Here is a 19,001-nt window from a genome sequence, read left to right on the forward strand (position 1 = left end):
TTGGCTGGCAGTGGTTGTTTTTAGTGGCTGCCCGTGCTTTTTAGTAGCTACCAGCGCCTCTCTTTAGTCGCTGTCCTCAGTGGATTCAGGCCTTGATCCAGGCTCTGCCACTATGCTATGTCCTGTGCCCTAGGCGGAGACACATTCATATCTCTCCATCTACTCACATACATTCTCTTCTGTATTGCGTGCCACCACCATGCGATGCAGTCTCTCGTTCTTCTTTCACTTCCACGCTATTTCTTGCTTTTGCCTCCAGTGCCAGCTGGCCAGCCAGTCACAAACGCCACCGCTACACTACTAATCTTGAACTGAGCCTCGGGCTGACCCTCCACTCCCTGTTGGCTTTTTCCGACTGTTTTTTTCTTCGGCCCATTGTGCTCCTTGATTCTAAAAGTCAGCAAGGCCTGTCAAGACCGCAAAAATCTCATGGCCAGAGATCTCTAAACATCTTTTTTTTTTTCGTCTGCTCTGAAATCCATCTTCTGTCGGCCTCTGGCTTCCCTTTCCTGACCGCCGCTCCGATTTTAAGCGCTGCTGCTGCTGTTGCCGCTGGTGTTTTTTTTTTTTTTGCTCCTCTTTAGTTTCTTTTTTTTTGCTCTGCAATCTGCACTTCTTCTGGTTCCCACTCTTCCTGACTTTTATGTTGAGAATCATCTGAATTTCCGCCTTCACAATGCCTCCCGCTGCAACTCCCAAGAAGAATCATCCCAAATCGCGGTATAGCCCATCCCATCCGAAACCCAAGAAAAAAACAAAACTTCCTGGCTCCAGCGATCCCAGAAGCCCAAGCTTGCACTCGTCCTCATCATACTTGTGCTGCTATTTCCCCCCATGTTATCCCCTCATCTTTCTGGTTCCCTGTTGCCTTGACATCATTGCTTAACCCTGACAATTATCGCCTTGCACACCTTCACACCGCCTTCACCAGCTGATGGCCTGCTAACACAATCTACTTGTCTCCAGAAACGCCCAACCTGGCCCTGAATCCCCCACCTCGGCCTCCTCTGGCGACGAAGGCCCGGCTGCTGAAAATGCCGCCGAGGAAGAAGACTCGGAGGACTACTGCTATGGCGGCTACCACCCAGTGACCATCGGCGAAAACTTCAACAACGGCCGCTATACCGTTGTGCGAAAACTTGGCTGGGGCCACTTCTCTACAGTCTGGCTCTCCCGCGACAACAAGGCAGGGAAGCATGTCGCCCTCAAAGTCGTGCGATCTGCCCCTCACTACACCGAAACCGCCATCGACGAGATCAAGCTTCTCAACAAGATTGTCCAGGCAAACCCAAACCACCCCGGCCGCAAACACGTCGTCAGCCTGCTCGACTCTTTTGAACACAAGGGCCCCAATGGCACCCACGTATGTATGGTGTTCGAGGTTCTAGGCGAAAACTTGTTAGGCCTGATAAAGCGCTGGAACCACCGCGGCATCCCCATGGCCTATGTCAAGCAAATCACCAAGCAGGTTCTCCTGGGCCTGGACTATTTGCATCGCGAGTGCGGCATCATCCACACCGACTTAAAGCCCGAGAACGTGCTCATTGATATTGGCGACGTCGAGCAAATCGTCAAAAAGGTGATTAAAGGCGACCCCAACGATAAAGAAAACAACCGCAACGGTAGAAGACGTCGCCGTACGTTGATCACTGGCAGCCAGCCGTTACCCTCCCCCCTGCACACCACCTTTAACCACAGCGGAACACCATTTTCGCCGGGCGCCGCAAGCCTGGGCCAGGTTCTCGATGGCAACAGTAAGCTTCTTTTCCTCCATACCTATCGCGTCTTATTCTCTAACTTGCCCATAGGTCCTACTAAGAACGAAAACACCGATGAACAGCAAAAACAGCGAGAAAAAACAGCGTAAGTACAGTTGATTTCCCCATTCACTGAGCGACTTTGCATGTGTCGAAAACGTCGCGCCTAACATCACTTGTTTGATCAGTGATATCCTGAGCAAGGACTTGTCTGATGCATTGTCCTTGGACAAATCAACCCCCAGTGAGAAGCGCAAAGCCGAAGAATTATTCGCCAGCGAAGTCATCAGTGTCAAGATTGCCGATCTCGGAAACGCATGCTGGGTTAACCACCACTTCACCAACGACATTCAAACCCGCCAGTACCGCTCGCCCGAGGTTATTCTGGGCGGAAAATGGGGAGCTAGTACCGATGTATGGAGCATGGCTGCAATGGTGAGCATTCTTAGATGCCATTAATCTGCTCTGTCTGCCCTATAGTGTGGACAAGCAGATTCTTGGCCTGATCCCCCAAGGACAACCGCCGTCCGCGCTAACCCGTCATAACAACCAGGTATTTGAGCTCATAACTGGCGACTATCTTTTCGACCCTCAATCCGGAAGCAAGTATGGAAAGGACGATGACCATGTTGCACAAATCATCGAGCTTCTTGGGCCCTTCCCTCGAAGCTTATGCCTATCCGGAAAGTGGTCACAAGAAATCTTCAACCGGAAGGGCGAGTTGCGGAATATCCATCGTCTCCGTCATTGGGCTCTGCCAGACGTGCTACGGGAAAAGTACCAACTGAAGGAATCCGAGGCGGCTGAAATCTCAAGCTTCTTAATTCCCATGCTGGAGCTGGTTCCCGAGCGGAGAGCCAATGCCGGCGGCATGGCTGGCCATCGGTGGCTGGAAGACACACTAGATATGAAAGCCGCGACAATCGAGGGTCTAGAGGTTGGTTCACGGGGGGAAAACATTGAGGGCTGGGCATGTGAGAGTCGCAAGCGGTAAGGGAGAAGGGGGGAGGGAAGCCTTTGCCTTTCTTTTCCTGGTGTGTCTCTCGGCATCTCGTGGCTGTTTTCTTTTTCCCCCGGGTCTTGCATCTCTGTTCGCAGGGTACGACAAACCCTGAACTTAAAACACATAGATTTCTTTCTTGTTAGTGTTCTAATTCTGCAAGCCTCCGTTGGTCCATGAGTTTGATTGTATGGATGGGGTGACATGTAAGATGCTTGCAACATGCAACAACACAATAGTTACACCTTTGTTTTTTCTCATGGGTTTTCAGTTTGACATGAATGGCGAAAATCAATAAAAGGTAATCAATCAATTGGGCTGAGTTGACGATAAATAATGATGATGCTAGTTACCCAAAACGCGTTCCAACATGCGCCGAACAAAAGAAGAAAACAGGTTGATAAAAGTGAATCCCGAACTGGTTGACTCTCAATGGAAAGAAAGACAGGAGAAAGAATCAAACTCACTAGAGACACAAGCCAGACAACAAGTACAAACAAACAAAACAAATCGGAAAAAAAAAAGGCTTCCACAGACCGACAAGCAACCAAAAAAAAAGAAACCCCTAAAAACTACACACCCGATCCACACCGACGTCTGGCAGTGGAGCCACCGCGGCGCCGGACGCTCTAACCATTCCGGCGCTTGGCCTTGGACGCCATGCGGCGGAAGGCGTCGATGCCGCTGGCGCCAATGGGGCGGTGGTCGCCGGTGGCGCGCGGGGCGCCGGTGAAGGTGCTGACGGGCGCGACGGTGTAGCTGACGGGGCGGTCCATGAGGCGCGCGCGGCCCGAGGTGTCGGGCTGGGCGAGGGCGCGCTGGCGCTCGGCTTCGTGCGACGAGAGCGCGGTGCGTTGCGTGAAGCTGATTTGCGAGCTTTCCTGATGCTGGGCGAGTTTGGCGGCTCTGGAGAGGGAGGGGAGTTAGTGTGCTGTGTGTGTGTGTGGAGAGGGGGGAGAACACGTACTGGTAGTCGTATTCGGCCGTCTCTACGTGGCGCTTGCGGTAGTCGTCGGTGCGGCGCAGGATGGGCCGGCTCCAGTCGCCGACGAGTTTCTCGGCCATGCGCTTGATGGCGACTTCAGGCTTCTTTGACTTGGTGTAGAAGAAGACGACCTTGCCGAGCCCGCTGCTGAGCAGGGCCTCCTTGTCAATGGGCAGCTTCATCAGGCCGGAAAACAGCTCGCGCTGGATGTTGTAGGCGGGAATGCTGCCGTCGTAGAGCGGCTCGAGAAAATAGCGCACGGCGCGCAGGAAGCTGCTGTCGGGGTCGACGACGGCGGCCTGGGCCGAGTTGCGGTTCATCATGGCCACGACTTGCGGCAGCAGGCGGAGTTTGTGCACGGCGGGCTGGCCATTTTGGCGGGCGTCGTTGTCGGCTTGGCAGGCGCGCTCCATTTGGACGACGAGGGAGTTGATTTGCTCGTCGATGGGGTCGTCAAGATCCTGGAGAGGGAGCGGGAGTTAGCACGGGTCTGGACGGAGAGTCGTAGCCGATGGGGGGGGGGCTGGTGGGAAGTTCACGCACCATTTCGCCCTTCTTTTTGCGAATCTTCTTGGGCCCCTTGCCAGCGGCATCGAGAGCCCGCTGCAGCTGCTTGCGGCGGCGCTCCTCGGGAGTCAAGTTGGAATCGTCCTCCTCGGGCGCCTTGGCAGCTTGCTTAGCCGCGGAGCTGGCAGCGCTTCGGGCCTTTCGGGGCCGCGACGCCGAGTCGGGCGCATCGGCCATCTCAGCGTCGTCGTCGCGAGGTCTCTTCTTCTCACGACGGCCCTCGCGCGGCTTCTTCTCGGCCTCGACGGGCGCTCGGCGCGCGGCTTTCAGCGTGCGGGCAACATTCTCGTCGATGGTAACGGGGCGATCTTCAATGTTGGCCTTGTCCGGGTCGTATTCTTCGGCGTCAGCATCGTCGACCTCCGAGAGCAGGTCGTGGTCGTCGTGGTCGGCGGCCGGAGGATCCTGATGGGGCTCATCTTTGGGCACCGGAGAGCGGGTGGGCGAGCCGGTGTCTGACATGATGGGAGGGCCGGGCCGAGATTGGTTGCGGCGGTAGTAGACGTGGTTATGGGCGGCAGAGAGGGCGAGATTGAGAAACAAGTGCGTGCTCAGCAAAACGCAGTGATCATCGCTCGGAATTGTCCGCAGAGATTGAAAGGGAGCGCAGTCCTTCTTGCGGCAAAATGTCGTCGCAGGTAGAAAAAAAAAACCGAAACAAAAGAGTGTCCAGCTCCAGTGTCAGCCCAACCCTATCCAGACATTCGCGGCACGAGCACGCACATGCGTACGTCAGTCAGCCTTCTCGAGGGTTTGGCCGCCACCTCCCAGCCTTGTGTTCTCACGTGACGCGGTAAAGCCCAGGTGGATTTTTTTGGCTAAATTGCAACTGGCCATGTGGCGCCGACACAGAAGCTCCATCTTGTGGCTGGTTGCCCCTACAACACGAGCACAGAGGTGAGAACTTGGAGAATGCCAGCAGCAACAATAGAATGCAGAGGCTTCACAAATATTCAACCAGTCACCACCTCGGCCCAGAGCATCGGCGTTTTATTTCCATCTGCATAAGTCAGCAAGGCTGTGCCGTCACGAGATACCACAGCGTGGCTGATCACCAGGGCCTGCACCTTGAAGAAAAGAACCGGCGCTTTCTTGGCGACTCTGTATTGTTGTTGTGAGCCTTTGTTTAGTTCTTTGTCTCTTTGGCTCTCTCGCCACTCTGGTCTCTTCTCTCGCTCTGTTCTTGACCGCCAAGCCCTTTGACCACCGGCATCCTCTCGTGATTCTCTCGCCCACCCACGCTCCAACTCTGGCCGCCGCCGCTTTCCACGCAAATCTGCCACCTGCAATGGATCGACGAACCTTCGAGGGTCCCATGGACTGGGAGTATCACGGCACCGGCCCGCTGGATGCAAGCAGCCCGTTCGCAAAGCATGTGAAGGGCTTCACCGCCAACAATGCCTCCACCACCAATACGCCGCTGGCGTCGTCCCAACCACAGCCCTGTACGTCAAGTCCTACCGACGCGGCCTTCTCTCCTGTCTTTGTTGCTTACTGACACTAACTCTCTCCGCCGCAGCCTTTGGAACACCGAGTCGCTCCGTCTTTGCGTCGAATCCATTTGCCCCAGCCAACACCCCGTCGACTCTGCCTTCAACGCCGTCCAAGCCGCTTGCGCCCCTCTCTTCCCAAAACCCGTTCACGCCGAAACTGCAGCCGCCTTCAGCCCCTCCGTTCCGCAACCCGGCATTTACCACTCCGCGCCGGCCGTTCAACGAGTCCATCTACTCGGAGCCCGAGAGCAGTCCTGCCATGACCGAGAAAGCATCCGACATCGAAATGGAAACACCAGAGGCCGACAGAACCGACGATTCTTTTGCTACGATAACACCCACCAAAATTGATAAGCGGAGCCGCTACGTAAAGAGTGCGCGACGGCCCGGCCGTGGTGAGATTCCTCGTGGCCATCGCGAGTTCTCGTCCATGGAGGTCATTCGCAGGCGCACGCGGCAGGTTCTTGACAGAGATGTCAGAGGCTCCCGATACAGGCTAGGCCACTACACAGATGCTTCGGATTATGAGACGGAAGACGATGGTAGGCCAATGTCGTCGTCTTCGGCCTCCAGCAGCATCCACCAGCGCCGCCGCGACCGGCCCAACAACAAAGGCTGGATGGGCGGCATGCTCAGGGCCATGGAAGACCACCCCAATGCACCCGAGAACTTTTACAAGTGGATCCAAGTCGGCTTCAACGTGGCTATCTTCTCCGGTGTCATGGTCTTTTGCTGGCAGATCATCGGCGCCATCAAGTCCGACTTGGACAAGGCCAATGCCGCAGCCCGCGCCAACTCCATCAACGAGGTGCAGGAGTGCACAACCAATTATCTTGAGAACCGCTGCGGTCAGGCTGGTGGCCCCGTGCCGTACTTGAGGGACCGTTGCGCCGAGTGGGATGTCTGCATGCAGCGAGATGTTGATGCGGTCATGAGCATCCGCGTCGTGATTCGCGAGATTGCCGAAATTGTAAACGAATTTTCTGGAACTATGCAGTTCCGCTCATGGGTAAGTCGCAGAAATAAACAGACCTTCAGCATTCAGACCTCATAGGCGAAACAAGTGTACAACTTGTCAAAGATGAAATACTATACACATTTAGCGCGCGACTTGACTTTGACTAACCAAGTGCCCATTTCCAGCTTCTCGTCGGTGGCATGCTCTTTGTCGCCATATTTGCAGCCAACATATCGCTTTTCCGAAATGCGTATCCCCGGGCCTCATCGACTCCCCCAATGCCTGCAGCTTCAGCGCCTTCAGCGACGGCCGGGTCCGGATTCGGTGCACATCACGACCCCAATCAAGGCTACATGTATGTGCCACTCCAGACGCCTTCGTCTCGGCGACACATGGCTTTGATGAACGACGACATGGATCACGAGGAGCCCCGGTCAGCGCGGCATAGAATGCATGCACTCATGGCGCCGCCCCAAACACCCACCAGCAAGCGCAGCCCGTATAAGGGCGATTTCCGCGGCGCAAATTACCGCGACCGGAGCATGAGCATGAGTCCCAGCAAGAGAAGCCCGAGCAAGATGTCGACGAGCTTCCGGTAAAGCGAGTGGACGGGATTGACTCTTTGCTCTCTCTCTGTCTGGCACACACAAAATAACTACTAACACATGGTTTGAACGTTTATCCCGAGGAAAGGAGGTCTTTTTTGGTTATATTTCTTGTTTCTGGGAGTTTCCTTTGTCGTTTTCCTTACCATCCTTATTGCATAAGACATAACATAACATAGACGCATCACCCTTAATTTTAAACGACTTTAGCCGCACTTATATCAAGTTGTGTAAGCCGCCATTATCTACGTGAACGGATGAACAAGGTGGCATGTCCTCTCACTCCTGACAAGCATAACAGCCGACATTTGCCCCTCGTGCTGCTCGGTGACAAGATACATCTTGTCATAGACAACTGACATCTGCCGCTAGGATCATTACTGATCCTCCGTGGTGGCTCCTATCTGCCCACCACCAAAACCTTAATCAGGAGAGCGCACCAACTTGACTAGGCCGTCTTGGGGCAGTGAATCCCTTGGTTCCTAGGCGAATAAATTGTGTGTGGGTTGTAGCAAGCCAGTTCATCAGGAAGTCTCCTCCGTCCCGGCCCCAAGGTTGATAAGAACAACCTGTTTAAAAAAAAAAAAACATCTACCCTGGACCTTTGTCTCTTGGTGAGAGCCCCTGCCCTGCTCTGCGTGGCGTGAAAGCGAGAAGAGAGAAAAAAGGACATGTTTTCAAAGACATGCCAAGTCATGCAAAAGACGGAAAGACGGCTCCGTTAATCGACGTACAGCCCGGTCTATAGCTCTTGGTATCTAGTGCCGGCATATGGATATAGCCAAGACGTGCTGTGTCTACGGCCTTAAGTATCTCATATCGTATGGTGTCTTATAGTGCAAATGTTGGTATTGCTGAATGAGTCCAAGTACATGGCATATTCATCCCGTCTTCCCTTCGTCCCTCGTCTTCTCCCCCCGCGCTCCGCTCCCGGCAAAGAAGACACCCATGGCTATCAACAAGTGCATTGGGTCTACAACGGCTGGCCTGAAGCAGCAGTCGCTAGTTATCTAACAGACCTTATCACAGTGCCATGCAGCGGCCTTTATCGCGCTTCTGATTCGCCCCCCGGCAAAAGATATGCCGCGACCTCGCCAACTAACACTAGACCCTGTATTTATGTACCACTACGTACAGTAGTATTTGGCGGGCTGGCAAGGATGGCAGAGCCGCCTTTACGCGCAAGTTGCACGTCGGGAATGAGGAGCTACGACAATCATAGTCGAGCTGTGCGGTCCAATGTACACATGTGAATTCCTAGAGGACCATGTTGGTGGAAGGGCGCTTGCTCCGTGCTGGAGACGAGATAGCAATAGGGGAAGCGAAGATCGGACGGAGGGATGGACGTCTGAGGAAAAGATGGCTATAAAGACGCATGGAACCTTTCAGGTTCGGCGTACTCTGTCGGACATAGACTACAAGCTGTCGTTTCTTTCGCTGTTGTGTCTCTCTTTCTCTCTCCCCTTGTACTCGTTTGCCCCTGCTCCCTCCCGCCTCTCCTTCTCTTCGCCATGGGTACCTCTGAAAAGACCAGCGCCGGGGCAAAAAAGCCCCCCTCCGTCCGCTCGATCCAGAGCGTCGAGGAGGCCAGACCAGTCGAAGTCGACGCCACCTACACCATTGACCCCAAGGCCGAGCGCGCGCTCGTATGGAAGTTTGACCTGCGGCTGCTGCCCGTGCTGGCAGTCATGTACCTGTTCAACTCGCTGGACAAGTCGAACCTGGGCAACGCCAAAACCAACGGGCTGGAGCGCGACCTGCACCTGCACGGCACGCAGTACAACACGATCCTCAGCGTCTTCTTTGTGCCGTATGTCCTGACGGCGCCGTTCCTCGGCATTGCGGGCAAGAAGTTTGGCCCGCATGTTGTGCTGCCGTGCATGATGTTTTGCTTCGGCACGTTCACGCTGCTCGTGCTCACGGCACACAACTTTGCCGGAATCATGGCGCTGCGCTGGTTCCTCGGCATGGCTGAATCGGCCTTTTTCCCGCTTGTGATTTACTACCAGACGCTGTAAGTCAAGTGGTCACTTTGTTGACTTTGGCCCCAACTTGGGCCGCCTTCGGGGTTTTCTTTTCGACTAGCTAACCACCTCCCTTATCTTCAGGTTCTATCGGCGTGGTGAGCTTGCTCGCAGACTAGCCATCTTCTATGCGGCACAGTCCATTGCCTCGGCCTTTGGCGGCCTGCTTTCATACGGCGTGTTCCATATCAAGGGCGGTGCGCTGGCCCCGTGGCGCTATCTCTTTGCCATTGAAGGCTCAGGCACTATTCTGGTTTCTCTGTTTACCATGTGGTATCTCCCCAAATCGTCGTCGGAAGCAAGCTTCCTCAGCGCCGAGGAAAAGAAGCTGGCCTTTCACCGCATGGCTGTCGACTCGTCATCCAAGGTAAACGAGCCATTCGACCTCAAGGATGCGCTCAGAATCTTCCGCCAGCCCACGTCCTACGCTATCCTCGCCATCCAGATCTGTCTTGGCGTGCCCCTGCAGAGCGTCAACCTCTTCTTGCCGCAGATTGTTGCCCGTCTGGGCTATGGTGCCGCCAAAACCAATCTGTACACGGTAGCCCCAAACGTGTCTGGAGCCGCTATGCTCTTGATTCTGGCCTTTGTCTCCGACTACCACCGCGTGCGCTTCCCCTATGTGGCGGCCGGCTTCATGTTTACCTTTATCGGCATGGTCATCTACGCGGCGATTGACGTCGAAAACCAGATCCACGTGGCTTACTTTGCGTCGTTCATGATGACGTGGGGCACGTCGGCGCCCAGTGTGCTTCTGGATGTGCTGTACAACAACAACATTGCCAATGAAAACAGACGCATGATGCTGACGTCGGTTGGCGTGCCCATGGCGAATCTCATGGGCGTCGTCAGCTCCAATATTTTCCTGAACAAAGATGCGCCCAAGTACATCCCAGCGCTGATAACTACTGCGAGCTTTGGAGGCCTCGGCATGGTACTGACTCTGGCCTTTGGCTTCTACATGATGTGGGACAACAGGCGTAGAGACCGCATCCAGGGCGTCAAGGTCAACCCCATCACGGTGTCGACTGAGAAACTCAAAGACGGCCCAGACTCGATTGACTACCGTTGGTGTCTGTAGCGATGTTTTGCATGGGTGTTTTATGGTGGTTTTCAAGGCGCAAAAAGCGATAAAAGCCTGTTGATCGGGCCGGTTGATTCATGTAATTTCTTTCTAGTTAATAGTACATACATCCAGTTTGTCTTCTCAATGGGCCCCTGGAGGAGAGTACCAAGTGTTACACAAATTAGTTGCATATCCATTTACCGAGGTACATCCAGTTTTTCCTGTCTAACGGGGGTTCTCTCCCTTCCAACTCCATCCTGCCCCGGTAGATGCACCCTACAGCCTCGGCTCCCATCGCCATCGCGACTCTCACACGCCAAACAAGCATCACCAAGCCGCGAAATTGCCGGTTGCTTGCCTCGTTTTTTTCCTTCTCGTCTCTCTTTTGCTCTCTTTTTTTCAACTATTTTTGTCCCTCTATCAAGACTCTTTATTCTTCGGCCTCGTCCCCCCCTTAATTTATATCGCCGCCTTGGCCAATCATCCTCGACAACAGCGCCAGCGACAACCCGCCCCTCCCCTCCGCTAAATTTATGGCCTCGTCACGAGTCGCTCTACAAGCTACGATGGCTCCGTCTTCCAGCAGCACCAGCTGGCTGGGCATGTACGATTCCTACATCGAAAAGAACGCCGGAAATGTGTCGCAAATTGAGTCTGCGCTGAGATCTTTGACGTACATTATTCCCGGTATGTAACCTCGGCCCAGGCCTCGGTGGCCCTCACCTCCACATTTCCTCTTCTTCCATGATCCGCCCTGCGCCGTGCCCGTGCCGCTACGCCAGAAGCTGACTCTTGTCCAGGCCGCTTTAGAGACGCCGAAATCGCTTCAGAATCGCTCCACTCGGGCATCCAGCTGCTCTCCATGTACCACGACGGCCTTCTCTCCCGGGCCGTAGCCCACCTCCCGGGCCCCCGGAGCGCGCCCTCGCTACACGCGCGATACACGCGCCACTGGGCCAAGCGCAGCCCATTCTACCGCCGGATTGCGACGCTGCTGCAAATGGCGTCCTACGTGCAACTGCTCTGCGAAATGGCCGCAAAGCGCCGCGGCGGCGAGAAGCTTCGCTGGCGCGTAGTTGTTGGGCTTGAGGCCATCAAGGCCTTTTGCAGGCTCCTGCTGCTGCGCATTACGCGCGGTCGCTCGCTTGTCACGCCTACGCTGCCCGAGAGACCGGTTCTGCCCCAGGGCGCGTTTGAAGACGACGGCGGCGCGGCGCTGCGCGAGCTCATGGGAGAGGAAACCCTCGAGGACTTCCTGGGCAAACCACCGGCCGATTCCGCGGCGTCAAATGACACCAAGGACAAGGAGTGGAATATGCCCCGTACTGGCATGGTCATGCCACCACTGCCAGACTCAAATGACATCAGTAGCTATCTTGTCGGGCGCGTCCTCTCAGCAGATGACATCAAACCTGCCACAAGCCTCCTCAGTCAACTCCGTGGAACGGGACACGCCGCCGAGATCATGCACATTCTCGCTCCACTGGTCTACGCCGGCCTCACCGCATACATTGCGCGCACAAGGCCCAAGTCCCGGTGGGCGCAGTGGTCGCCGTGGCTGTCTGGCGTGGCCCTCGAGTACGGTGCGCGGCAGCTCAGAAACAAAAGCTTGGGAACGCCGCAGCTGGAGCGCGACGAGTGGACGAAGCGCGGCTGGTCTATGGGCTTCTGGGCCATGCGCGGGGCCTTTTATGACGACGTCACCAAGACTTTGGTCGAGAACGTCAAGAAGCGCACGCCATCGCTCGTGTCTGGGATTTTGGCCGACTACGAGTATCTGTGGGAGAATTACTACTTTAGCACGTCTGCGTCATAGAGAGAGCGCGAGAGAGAGTCTAGGCGTGATGTCATGCTTTCTAACTCTTGTCTCTTTCTTGTATTCTCCCTCTGTTTCGTTGTCTTTCTCGCCTTCCTCTCTGGGCTTGGTGTCTCTGGCGGTGTTTTCTTTTTCTTTTTGTCTCTCACAGCGTTGTTTCTCTCATCTTCTTTCTCTACTACCATCGAAGTTAATAGGTTTGTCTGCTTTACAGCCAGAGCTTGGGCAAGATCAGCACGTCTCGCGATATGAATCCACTGCGCGTTCTCGCCGTCAATATACAATACATACAATAAATGCCATCTAATCAGCGACGACTCCCCTGTTCTACTAGGCGTTCGTTCGCCTATCTTACACCGCCGTTTGCATCTCCCTCGGACTTTGTCTCTGGCTGCTGCCATTGATGAACCCGTGTTTCATCAAACTTGTCAAAGCCCCCCTTCTTCGGCGGTAGATCTTGGTGGTCAGTTTTGTGTTTTAGCGTGGGAGCCCATGACCCTGTCATAATTTCGGTGCCCTCCATAGCCCTACCCTGTTCAGTTCAGTTAGTGTGTTGCCTCTGCAACGCTTGCCGTGGTTCTTTTTCTTTCGTTTATCTGCTGGCCTGCTTCAGAAAGTAGGAATTAGCTTAGTTGGTACTTTTACTCTGTTGCTTCGTCATGTCTGTGTTGAGGACGCGGTACTCGAACTGGGGGGCGATTTGGGCTCGGACGTGAGACTGCCTCTGGGTCTTGACCTCTTCTCCTCTCCTCTTGAAAGGCTTTTTGGTCTCTGCCATCACTTGTCATGCTCCCAGAACCCTGAGTCTAGACCAGGCCCTCGCCCCTCGTAGAAAACAATAGAAGGACAGGGCCCCAGAAAAAAACAAAAAGGATTCTACAGAGATTCCCCGAAGTGAAAAAAAAACTGAGGCCCGGCAACAGCGCACGTTTAACGGCTGTTAGTAACAGGACAGGGCAGAGGCGTGGCTGGACAGTGCACATGTCTTGTGATCCAGGACTGTACAGTCAACTATAAGGCGAGGTGGGTAAGTTGTGAGGGGTTTCAGAACGAACAGCCTGCTCCACGCCCAATAAGCCCTTGCAAGCACACATGTGCAATTAATGAAAGGGCCGTGATAATGGCATCACCGTGTTTCATGGCTCCAGCAAGCGCAGGCGGAGGCAAAGTGCCGGCCGGCTCTTGGGCAAACACATTCACAAGACATGGTCGCTTAGAATTTATGCACGCGGTCAGCCAGACACAAGTGGCGGCTCGTTGAATAAGACGTACGTATGTACATACATAACATCCAGTCGCTAATTAACCATCCGCCTCCTTGTATCCATGATGTCTGTGTGCACCTGTGTGCACACTTGTTTGGTCGACCTGTCATGGTCACAGCCTCCATTCCGTTGTCTTGCTGGGCTCACAGACTCTTGTTGTTCTGGCAAGTGACTGGGTGTCTGTCTGTCTCTTTTCCTCCTCCTTGTCACCCCAACACGACAATAATTTGCATTTCTGGAAACACACACCCGGCGGCAACTCTGCATGAGTTGATAGTTGCGATGTCTCTTGTCTCTTGTCTCTTGTATGTGTGTGTCCTTGTAACATGGAGCCTGCAGGTGCACAGAGAAGCCGCCTGCAAATCATTGATGGTTCTAGGGCTCTCGGTTTCCCATGTTAGCCTTATCGCCGATCGCGACGATCAGAGTCGAGTGGTGGGCAAACCTAGAAAAACAGTCCCCTTGCTCGGCTTGGGTGCGATCTATAGCCAGGTAACCCTAACAATCCCTCCTCCTCCAAGGCACACAGCTACAAAAACGACGAGAAGCTATTGTTATTGAAAGTACCGCACTTGTGAAAGTGCATGTTTCTACGTTCAGCATACAGACAAGGCGTCTCTGTCTTCTCAGCTTCCGTGCCAATATCAGAGGCATATATTCCTCTTATTGGCCAATTCACGAGGTGGTTGCCATAGCCTTCTTCATGCAGCCACTTGTCGCAGAAGATGGACCGTGACTTGACAAGACCAGGGGAAACAGGTGCCTGTCTCTTGGTTTTATTTTTTTTATTTTTTTCTCTTTTTTTCTTCTTCTTTTTGTGGCTTGATATCAGCTGTGAAGGACGGCCCAGAACGACAGAGCCATGTCTACATGCCTATCCCCGTTTCTTCTTGTCACAGTCTCAAATTCGGAAGCGAGCATGTCGAGGCGTGTGTGCCTGGGTCAGAAAGTAAGTGTGTTTTGCGTGCTTCGTTTTTTCCACGAAGAGAAAGGATCTCCTAGTTGGTTTCGTTTGTTCAGCCGGCGCAACCATAGGTCATCCAACACTGACCAACTGACAAATATCAACATGTGTGTACTTGGTAGTTATGGCCAACTAACTAGTACCGGGACTAACATAATCTGTATCTGCACAGCCGTAGCAGCCACAACTCTCCAAGCACCCAAGCGAGAGCAAAAGAAGAAAAAAAGGCTGAACAAGAAGTTGGTTGGATCTAGGCATGGTGGTGGGTGTTATCGTGTATATTTCTGGGATGAGTCTAGATACTACATGCTTGTATGCTTGTACATACATATGTCTTGTACTATAGCATAGCCGACAGGAAAAAGCCTGAGTCGATCCGTGAGGAAGGCTTAGCAGGAATGGAGGGAAAGAAAAAGGAAGAAGCCTGGCTGCTCTATTATGTGCTTGTATATACCGTACCGTACCAGCCGGTACAAGTAGTAACTACGTACTCTCTTGCTTGCAAAGCCCAAGGGAAAGTCCCGAAGCGAAACAATGAACAAGACAAGTAATCTTTTTGCCACGCGGGGACAATGAGCCCGTTTCAATGCCTGTTCTGCTTATAAGAGCAAAAGCTAGTCAGGAGAAGAGAAGGAGAGCCTCCATCCAGCACGTAACCACCAACCAAAACGAAAACTGAAAAGAAACCCGAAAACACCGGCGTGTTTTTTTTTTTTTTTTTTTTTTTTCCATCGGAGGCAGCTGCTGTGCCGGGTTATGGTCGAGTCTTCTTAGAGAGTTTTGCGTTCCTCGATGATGATTTGTACTTTCCACAAAGGTTTCCGAGGCAGTGTGGTGGGTGGTTTCTGAAGTAGGCAAATACTACATGCGGTGGATTGACAGGTGGTACCTGCCTTTTTATCGATGTAGAGACCAACGGCATTGGGTTACATAGTTTTCTTTTTTCTTTTTTTTTTTTGTAGCTGTAACTGCCTGTTTGGTCTTTGCATGTGTACACAAGTATATGGTAAATTCTTTTTCCGGGGTTTCCCCCGACTGTTTGCCTGACTTGGTAGCTGCCCACTGCACTGTACCCTTTCTCTCTCTATCCATGACTTTACCACATTTCCGCTCGGCCATTTCTCGAACTTTTCGTGGTTTGTTCCTTGTTGCGCCCCAAGGAAAAGAAAAAAAAAACAAACAACGATAAACTGGGTCCCGTAAAAGACCCTGGCTTGATTTCCTTATTAGCAGATCCACAAAAGGGCACTTTAGCCCAGGGCTTTTTGACACAGGCTAGTCCCACTTTGGTGGTAACTTGTTTCTGCAGTTGCACGCTTCAAACATGCTTTCTTCCATTCTTTTGGTTTGCGCGTTTGCACGTTCGTTTGCACATAGTTACATGCCCCTGCATAACTTGGGTTTGTCAAGGAAAGAACCACAAACAGAAAAGAAATAAAGGAAGAAAAAAGAACATTGCTGAGACTCGAGAACAACATTGTGGCTAATAATAGTGCAAGGAAATATGCAACTGCCTGTGCAAGCATGCATACAGCTTAATTGTACACAGCTATACAACGGCCACCTGTGAACGGACAACTTGACAACTGGCTTGGTTTTTTTTTGTAGTTGCACTCATCTCCAGCTCCAGCTCCAGCTCAATAGACCACACCACACCACCCCGGGCTCCATCACCCAATGTTTCCAGGGTCGCCCGCATATATTGAAAGGAAAACGAAGAAAAAGCTAATAAAACCTGCATGGTGAATGCATTCAAGAAATGATCATGATACACGGCAATGTCGGACTTTGGCTTCCCACCATCCGTGCTTTTGGGTTTGTTTCGAGAGGGACCCGAACTTGGCAGATAGAGGAAGAAAAAGAAGAAGAAGAAGAAGAAGTCTTTTGGGCTTGGAAAAAAATAAAGCTCGAGAGCGACACGGCTGTCGTGTTTCGTCTTCGTTTCTATCTTGTCTGACTTGGCTTGACTTGGGTGATGATGATGGTGATGATGTAAACAATACGATACGAACAGTCATATCCATAATCAGCTTACATTATTACATGCTTGTACAAATAATGCATAGTTACACCCTTCCAAGTACGAAACCCAAACATAATCCCTTTGCACCCATTTGTCGGTGCTATGCTGTGCTATATTCCGGGAATTATAATTGAGTGCATCTATCTGTATCAGCACATGTAGTTATGTGCACAAGTGAATCTGTATGTATAAGCACATGGAGAGGCAACAAACAAGGTACACAAGTATAACTGCACCAGCGTGCGCTGCAGGATTCCCCTTCTTCGGTTGTGTGCGTCCGTCTTGGCCCAGGGAGTCCATGTTTCCACCAGTTACTGAAGCCGAGATTCAAGTGACAACCATGATGTTTCTGCAAGTCGCCATGATGAACGGTTCTGAGAAAGATACGTGCAACAGGCACATGTACAGGTATTATATGGCCATGTGTCCATCGAGACCCAGCAACATTACATTCTGCTTCACAAGGCGCCGCAGTACATGCATACCTTGCAAATAGTTGGTAGATAGTATGTCAGTGGGCATAATAGATTTAGATGACCCACACCAAGAGCCTGTGCCGGCGAGGTGCGAGTTTTTTTTTTTGTTTTTTTTTCTTTTCGTTGCGCTCTCCCTGGTAGCGCGATTTGTCTCTGGTTCTACGTTGCCGTGTGGCCTAACATGACCGCCTTTATGTCTCTTTTTTTTTTTTTCTCTTTTTTTTTTCTTTTTTGCCTTCTCTTTACGGCATGATCTAGGGTTGACTTTGGCTTCACCTCGGTGTAGTACGTCTGTATGTACACACAAGTCGCCTCGTTCATCCTGAACCTTTTTTTTTTCTTCGTAAATTGTTCTTCCCTTGTAGCGCACAAGCCAGAGGCTCTCCTGCATATGGGCTGAACCAAAAGTGTATATCACCCGAAAGAAAAAAAAAGAAAAAAAGAACAAAAAAAGAAACTTTGTCAAGAGCTGACAAGACACTATGAAAAGAAGCGAGCAGCGTGGCTTGTTGAGGACATGATGATATCCATGCAGGCCCCAAAGTATAGGTACACATACTCATATATATACACACAAAGTATGACGACTAATGTGGATGCCACTGAAGGAAGCTGGCTGCGCGCTGCCTTGTGGTGGGCGGGTACCTTCCCCCAGCGAGCAGGATACGATCATCTCTCATATCGGTATCGTCGGCGGGCCCATCCCTTGGCTCTATTCTTCTAGTCTTTTTCTTGTTTGGAAGGTTGACTTGACCTTGACTGCAAGGGCGGCATCGCCAAGTGCAACTCAGCGTCATGGATAGCCAGGGATATGGAGAAGACAGAGGGACAGAGGGGAGGCAGGTGAAAGCACCGGTGATGGCAAGAAGAAAGACAGGAACAGGCTCAAGTGGAACGAGAGACATTGTCCACCCAAACCGGCATAACGAAGTATGTACATATGGATGTGCAACTTGTGCATACGTATATATGTGTGTGTACTAGCTGTCTAAGTAGCAACTCCGTGATTCGACATGCCCAAAGCCGACCTTTCAGACATTCGCCGCTGGCAGGCCCAGTCCCGATGTGTAGTTGACTAGATGAAGTTGGGCAACAATGAAGCACAAAACACAAAGATTAGGCCGGCTCGGCCAGCAAGGCTCTTGGACGCCCCGATAGCCGAATTCGCGGACCAGCAACGAGCCAAATAGATGCTTTTAGTAACTTCCTTAGGTGCGGAGTTTAATAGTGGGTGCTCCTTCCTCTGCTATTGCATTCGTTCCTGCCTCACGCAAGGCTCGTCCCTTCCCTTCTTCCCATGGCTCATCCTTTCCTGGGAGCTTTCCAAGCTAAGCACGCTATTACTGCATTAGTTTGTGCTGATAGTTAGCTAGATAGCTGCTGACTAACTATCTAACTAACTAGCTGCTCGGAATCTTGCAGCTGCAGCTTTAGTGGGTGGAACCTTCCTTTCCTGTTCTTTTGTAACTTTGTACATGCTTGACGGCAATTTGGAACCTCTGCGCAGGGTTTGCTCTTGTTTTTGCCTGTGAGGACTGTTTCCGTTTCTCGCTTTGCCTCCTTCTGTGTGTCCTTCTTTGTTTTCTTTCCTTTCTACGCTCTTTTCTGTTTCTTAGTCCCATGAAACATTTGTTGGGATCTGGCAAGTAAAGGAAAGAACCCTTTCTCCGTATGTAACTAGTTACTCTGTTTCCTCGCGAGTTTGCACAGAGTAATTGCTTATATCCACCTGCCAATTTTTTTTCCCTTTGTTCATATCTTTTCTCTCTGCCGAGCCTCGAGTTCTTGCCTTTTCTCCCTTCTGCTAAATCTCGGGCTCTTCCCTTTTGCTGTTTTCCAAAAATTCCCCTTGTTGCTTTGTGCATGCTGCTGCTTTTGTTCAAACCTTTTTTTTTCCTCTCTTTTATTCTACAATACATACTTCCCATTTGTTCCTCTTACAGGCTGAACTCGTCCCCCCCGCCTCCCTTTCGTTGTCTCTTTTTCTCTCTCTCTCTCTCTT

The 19,001-nt window shown here is 52.1% G+C and overlaps 5 protein-coding genes across 5 annotated transcripts; 4 read left to right on the forward strand and 1 right to left on the reverse strand.

Moving 5' to 3' along the window:
- Window positions 1–676: 676 nt before the first annotated feature.
- BROUX77_000113 (uncharacterized protein) lies at window positions 677–2,751 on the forward strand (the record flags this gene model as incomplete). Its single annotated transcript, XM_073745525.1, has 5 exons — window positions 677–720; window positions 967–1,754; window positions 1,809–1,863; window positions 1,946–2,192; window positions 2,311–2,751. The coding sequence occupies 5 exons, from the start codon at window positions 677–679 to the stop codon at window positions 2,749–2,751; spliced, it is 1,575 nt and encodes a 524-aa protein (XP_073608350.1).
- A 635-nt stretch (window positions 2,752–3,386) lies between these two features.
- Window positions 3,387–4,771, reverse strand: BROUX77_000114 (uncharacterized protein; the record flags this gene model as incomplete). Its single annotated transcript, XM_073745536.1, has 3 exons — window positions 3,387–3,663; window positions 3,725–4,203; window positions 4,286–4,771. The coding sequence occupies 3 exons, from the start codon at window positions 4,769–4,771 to the stop codon at window positions 3,387–3,389; spliced, it is 1,242 nt and encodes a 413-aa protein (XP_073608351.1).
- An 826-nt stretch (window positions 4,772–5,597) lies between these two features.
- On the forward strand, window positions 5,598–7,359 carry BROUX77_000115 (uncharacterized protein; the record flags this gene model as incomplete). The annotated part of the gene is made up of 3 exons (XM_073745547.1): window positions 5,598–5,754; window positions 5,829–6,811; window positions 6,946–7,359. 3 exons carry the CDS (start codon window positions 5,598–5,600, stop codon window positions 7,357–7,359), a joined length of 1,554 nt encoding a protein of 517 aa, XP_073608352.1.
- Window positions 7,360–8,876: 1,517 nt separating this feature from the next.
- On the forward strand, window positions 8,877–10,470 carry BROUX77_000116 (uncharacterized protein; the record flags this gene model as incomplete). Its single annotated transcript, XM_073745558.1, has 2 exons — window positions 8,877–9,379; window positions 9,474–10,470. The coding sequence occupies 2 exons, from the start codon at window positions 8,877–8,879 to the stop codon at window positions 10,468–10,470; spliced, it is 1,500 nt and encodes a 499-aa protein (XP_073608353.1).
- A 518-nt stretch (window positions 10,471–10,988) lies between these two features.
- On the forward strand, window positions 10,989–12,271 carry BROUX77_000117 (uncharacterized protein; the record flags this gene model as incomplete). The annotated part of the gene is made up of 2 exons (XM_073745569.1): window positions 10,989–11,142; window positions 11,256–12,271. 2 exons carry the CDS (start codon window positions 10,989–10,991, stop codon window positions 12,269–12,271), a joined length of 1,170 nt encoding a protein of 389 aa, XP_073608354.1.
- Between the last annotated feature and the right edge of the window lie 6,730 nt (window positions 12,272–19,001).

This window comes from Berkeleyomyces rouxiae (assembly GCF_048999995.1).
Source record: "Berkeleyomyces rouxiae strain 22BRR77 chromosome Unknown BrBRR77_ptg000001l, whole genome shotgun sequence".
Lineage (NCBI taxonomy): Eukaryota > Fungi > Ascomycota > Sordariomycetes > Microascales > Ceratocystidaceae > Berkeleyomyces > Berkeleyomyces rouxiae.